A 6,000-nucleotide genomic window follows, 5' to 3' on the forward strand; every position below is an offset into this window, starting at 1 on the left:
AAGAATGCTTGATAGAGATCTTGTAGGTGTTTATCTCTGTCCGAGGGATTGGAGCAAATACGGTTGTATCTTAGAGCTTGGCTGTAGACAATGGATCGTGTGGTGTGTCCGGGATGGAAGCTGGAGGCATGTAAGTAAGTATAGCGGTCAGTGGGTTTCCGGTATAGGGTGGTATTTATGTGACCATCGTTTATTAGCACAGTAGTGTCTAGGAAATGGACCGCTTGTGTGGATTGGTCTAGGCTGAGGTTGATGGTGGGATGGAAATTGTTAAAATCTCGGTGGAATTCCTCGAGGGCTTCTTTTCCATGAGTCCAGATGATGAAGATGTCATCAATGTAGCGCAAGTAGAGTAGGGGTGTTAGGGAACGAGAGTTGAGGAAGCGTTGTTCTAAGTCAGCCATAAAGATGTTGGCATACTGAGGGGCCATGCGGGTACCCATAGCAGTGCCATGGACTCCTCCAGAGGGTCGGAACAACAGACTAGACTTCTACATAGATTGCTTCCGTCACCGTGCACGGGCTGAAATTGTGGAAAAGCAACATCACTTGCCCCATAACCTAAGCCGTGCTGAACACAATGCCATCAACAGCCTCAAGAACAACTCTGACATCATAATCAAACAGGCTGACAAAGGAGGTGCTGTCGTCATCATGAATAGGTCGGAATATGAACAAGAGGCTGCCAGACAACTCTCTAACTCCACATTCTACAAGCCATTACCCTCTGATCCCACTGATGATTACCAAAAGAAACTACACCATCTGCTCAAAAAACTCCCTGAGAAAGCACAGGAACAGATCTATACAGACACATGCCTGGAACCCCGACCAGGTGTATTCTATTTGCTACCCAAGATCCATAAACCTGGAAATCCTGGACGCCCCATCATCTCAAGCATTGGTACTTTAACAGCAGGATTGTCTGGCTATGTGGACTCTCTCCTCAGGCCCTATGCTACCAGCACTCCCAGCTATCTTCGAGACACCACTGACTTCCTGAGGAAACTACAATCCATCAATGATCTTCCAGAAAACACCATTCTGGCCACTATGGATGTGGAAGCCCTCTACACTAACATTCCACACGAAGATGGACTACAAGCCATCAGGAACAGTATCCCCGATAATATCACGGCTAACCTGGTGGCTGAACTTTGTGACTTTGTCCTCACCCACAACTATTTCACATTTGGGGACAATATATATCTTCAAGTCAGTGGCACTGCTATGGGTACCGCATGGCCCCTCAGTATGCCAACATCTTTATGGCTGACTTAGAACAACGCTTCCTCAACTCTCGTTCCTAACACCCCTACTCTACTTGCGCTACATTGATGACATCTTCATCATCTGGACTCATGGAAAAGAAGCCCTCGAGGAATTCCTCGAGATTTTAACAATTTCCATCCCACCATCAACCTCAGCCTAGACCAATCCACACAAGCGGTCCATTTCCTAGACACTACTGTGCTAATAAACGATGGTCACATAAATACCACCCTATACCGGAAACCCACTGACCGCTATACTTACTTACATGCCTCCAGCTTCCATCCCGGACACACCACACGATCCATTGTCTACAGCCAAGCTCTAAGATACAACCGTATTTGCTCCAATCCCTCGGACAGAGATAAACACCTACAAGATCTCTATCAAGCATTCTTAAACCTACAATACCCACCTGCTGAAGTGAAAAAACAGATTGACAGAGCCAGAAGAGTACCCAGAAGCCACCTACTACAGGACAGGCCTAAAAAAGAAAATAACAGAACACCACTAGCCATCACCTACAGCCCCAACTAAAACCTCTCCAGCGCATCATCAAAGATTTACAACCTATCCTTAAAGATGATCCCTCACTCTCACAGATCTTGGGAGACAGGCCAGTCCTTGCTTATAGACAGCCTCCCAACCTGAAGCAAATACTCACCAGCAACCACACCATACAACATAAACACTAACCCAGGAACCTATCCTTGCAATAAAGCCCGATGCCAGCTCTGTCCACATATCCATTCAAGTGACACCATCACAGGACCTAATCACATCAGACACACCATCAGGGGCTCGTACACCTGCACATCTACCAACGTGATATATGCCATCATGTGCCAGCAATGCCCCTCTGCCATGTACATTGGCCAAACCGGACAGTCTCTACGCAAAAGAATAAATGGACACAAATCTGACATCAGGAATCATAACATTCAAAAACCAGTGGGAGAACACTTCAACCTTCCTAACCACTCAGTGACAGACTTGAAGGTGGCAATTTTGCAACAAAAAAACTTCAAAAACAGACTCCAAAGAGAGACTGCTGAACTTGAATTAATATGCAAACTAGATACCATTAACTGTGGTCTAAATAAAGACTGGGAATGGTTGGGTCATTACACCAATTGATTCTATTTCCCTATGTTAAGTTCTCCTCACACCTTCTATGGGCCATCTTAATTATCACTTCTAAAAGTTTTTTTCCTCCTGCTAACGATAGCTCATCTCAATTGATTAGACTCTGCCTGTTGGTATGCATACTTCCACCTTTTCATGTTCTCTGTATGTATAAATATCTCCTGTCTGTGTGTTCCATTCTATGCATCCGAAGAAGTGAGCTTTAGCTCACGAAAGCTCATGCTACAATAAATTTGTTAGTCTTTAAGGTGCCACAAGTATTCAAAAACCAGTGGGAGACACTTCAACCTCTCTAACCACTCAGTGACAGACTTGAAGGTGGCAATTTTGCAACAAAAAAACTTCAAAAACAGACTCCAAAGAGAAACTGCTGAACTTGAATTAATATGCAAACTAGATACTATTAACTGTGGCCTAAACAAAGACTGGGAATGGTTGGGTCATTACACCAATTGAATCTATTTCCCTATGTTAAGTTCTCCTCACACCTTCTATGGGCCATCTTAATTATCACTTCAAAAAGTTTTTTTCCTCCTGCTAACGATAGCTCATCTCAATTGATTAGACTCTGCCTGTTGGTATGCATACTTCCACCTTTTCATGTTCTCTGTATGTATAAATATCCCCTGTCTGTGTGTTCCATTCTATGCATCCGAAGAAGTGAGCTGCAGCTCACGAAAGCTCATGCTAAAATAAATTTGTTAGTCTTTAAGGTGCCACAAGTACTCCTGTTTTTTTTGCGGATACAGACTAACACGGCTGCTACTCTGAAACCTGCCCATATTGTATCCCCCACAGGGATAAACTGAGGGCTTCTCTCTCCATGGGCTGTCACCTCCACCAGCACTCAATTCACACACCCGGGTGACGCCAACCAGCCCGCTCATGAATAAATATGGGCTCCTCCTGTAATATCTGCTCTGGTGAGATCTGCTCCAGGGCCTCTCCCCGATGGGTTCCGTGCCCTGACCGACACACCCGCGATCTAGCACGTCCCTCACTGCACCTCAGCTGGGCAGGGGATGGAACGGTGGCTGTGGCATTTCATCAGGTGCTGGACGTGTGCCCCGTCCCCCCCAGACAATCCCCCATGACTGAGCCCCTCCTCCAGTCTAAAAAGCCTCTGAACACACTAGCTTTGTTTGCAGTTGCATTCACTGTTGCCCCTGAATAGGATCATTCCCCGAACCCCATTTAAAAAAAAAATGGTCCCACGTCATTTGGCTCCTGACCTGCTGTTTGCTGCTGTTTTTAGCTGTGTTGTATTTAGTCATCCAGCAATAAAAGGCTTGAAAGAGAACTAAGACAAAGTTGTCCCCAGGAAATTAATATTGTGTAACATGGTTGTAAAATGTGTTTCATTTCTCCCTCTAGTGGCTAGACTATATTGCGGATAACAGCTTACTACTGCTACCAACTATTGAAGCTACTGCGCCTTTAGTTCAAGAGGCAAAACTGCTTTGGCGCCAAAGGTCCCAACTTCAAACCTTACCAGCAATGACAGTGAGGATTATTATAATACTTGTTTGTATTACGGTGGTGGTGAGAGACTCCAACTGAGATCAGAGCCCCATTGCAGTAGGTGCCGTACAAACACATAGTGAAAACCAGGCCCCACCCTGCCCTGAAGATCTTATGATCTAAACCAGGGGCAGGCAACCGAAGGCGGCACGCGAGCTGATTTTCAGTGGCACTCACCCTGCCTGGCCACCAGGCTGGGGGCTCTGAATTTTAATTTAATTTTAAATGAAGCTTCTGAAACATTTAAAAAACCTTATTTACTTTACATACAACCATAGTTTAGTTCTATCTTACAGACTTACAGAAAGAGACCTTCTAAAAACGTTACAATGTATTACCGGCACGCGAAACCTTAAATCAGAGTGAAAGACTCGGCACAGCACTTCTGAAAGGTTGCCGACCCCTGATCTAAACAGACAAGACAGTCAAAGGGTGGGAGGAGAAACAGGGATGAAGAGATTTGCCCAAGGTCAATCAAGCAGCAGGTCAGCGATGGAGTAGAACAGAACCCAGGTCTTTTGAACAGCAGCCAGTGCCCTACGCACTAGACGGCCGCCCGTAACGAGCCCCATGGCACAGCAGGGTTTTGCTTTGGCTACTGAAAGAAAGAGCAAGGAACCTCGGCATGTTTCCTCCCTTTCTACTGCCCGTTCCCAGGAGCTGTGGACGGTCTCTAGCCAAGCACCAGGCACAGCACAAAGCTCCATACAGAGAGTCACACTCCTGCCCGAACAGAACAAAGCGGCGCTGGCTGGTTTGAGGGCTCATGGAAAAGCAGGAACTTTGGGGATCTTTGCGGCAGGCAAAGCACTCCCCAAATGGCAGCCGTGGGGCAGGCTGCACCGTGAGAGGGGGTTTCGCTGGGAGAAGGGGCAGGCGTTCTGCCCGGTGACAAGTCAGGCTAACCAGCCATGTGCCTAACAGGCAGAATTTCCCTGCACAAATCTGTGCCTGCTGATTGCAGGCTGGTGAAAATAGCAACATTTCAGTGCCAGACAAGCTCCCGGGATATCTGTGTCCCAAGCATGGAGTGACCCTGGGTTATTTCACCCAGCACTTTCCAGCATGCACATGGCTCAGCGAGGGCAGCCCAAGGAGAAGCTAACTCTGGGCGGTGTCAGGCAGCCCCATACCCGTCCCAGGGGGGTTTCCAGTGAGACCCCACCGCTGGCAAGTGCTAAGTGACTGATTGGTGTCACCAGCTGGGCATGTTCTGGAACCCAGCCGAGCGGGGATCTGCAGGGTCTGTTCTTTGGAAACCCCTGTAAGGTGTCCCAGTGCCACCCAGCACCGTTCCCAGCCCTGGGACGCACAATCTCCTCTTTACCCCCATTGCACCGGGAAGTGTCCGGGTTTCCTGCCCCTTCAACCCCCCGTGTCCCCCACTCTGCATCTGGGTGCCCAGCCTGATCGGGAACAAGGCAGCTCACCGGACAATTACTCCACGGATCCGCGCCCCAAGTTCTGACCAGGAGCCCCAGGGCCAGGCGGGTGCCTGATTCCTGCCCGCCCGGCCCAGCCCCGGCCAGCCGAGCTCCCCGGCCAAGGGGCCGAGCAGCGCCTCCCCACCCCGCCTCGCTCCTCACCTGGGCAGCGGCGACCCCCGCAGACATCTCGCCCCCCGCTTCTCCCGGAGCCCGGGCCGGGGCTGCAGCCGCTCTCCGCTCGCGCGGGGCGGTCTCGGCCGCTCCCGGGGGCTGGGCGCAGCCCGGCGGCGCAGGGGCGTGGGGCGCCCACGCAGGAACGGGGGACGCTCCGTGGGCAGAGCAGCCGCTTGTCATCGCCGCCCTCCCTGCGCGGGAGCAAAGCATCGCTGGGAACGGGCCTGCCCCCTTCCCGGGGGGACTACAGCTCCCAGCAGCCTCCCCGCGCGGGGCGGAGCGCGCAGCCCTGGTCTGGGGGAGTCCCGGGGGCTGGACCCCGCGGCGGCCCCGTGCGCGCCCTGCAGCCGAGCCAGCAGCGCCGGGCCGGGCAGCGCGCCCGGAGCGGGGCCGCCTTGGAAAGGAAACAGATCAACGCGCTGCCCTGGGCTCGGATCCCCCGGGGGTGTCCGGCTCCAGC

At 50.7% G+C, this 6,000-nt stretch overlaps 1 protein-coding gene across 7 annotated transcripts in view; it reads right to left on the reverse strand.

Annotated features, from left to right (window-relative positions):
• LOC120393531 (protein KRBA1-like) overlaps nucleotides 1-5,716 on the reverse strand; it is a 45,775-nt gene extending 40,059 nt beyond the window's left edge. For all 7 annotated transcript variants that reach the window (XM_039518127.1, XM_039518129.1, XM_039518123.1 and 4 more), the window contains exon 1: nucleotides 5,526-5,716. In XM_039518127.1, the coding sequence (XP_039374061.1) occupies nucleotides 5,526-5,552 (27 nt within the window). In that variant the 5' untranslated portion in view covers nucleotides 5,553-5,716. The remainder of the gene's footprint in view (nucleotides 1-5,525) is intronic.
• Nucleotides 5,717-6,000: the final 284 nt, after the last annotated feature.

The sequence above is a fragment of the Mauremys reevesii genome, unplaced genomic scaffold (assembly GCF_016161935.1).
Source record: "Mauremys reevesii isolate NIE-2019 unplaced genomic scaffold, ASM1616193v1 Contig22, whole genome shotgun sequence".
NCBI classification, from domain to species: domain Eukaryota; kingdom Metazoa; phylum Chordata; order Testudines; family Geoemydidae; genus Mauremys; species Mauremys reevesii.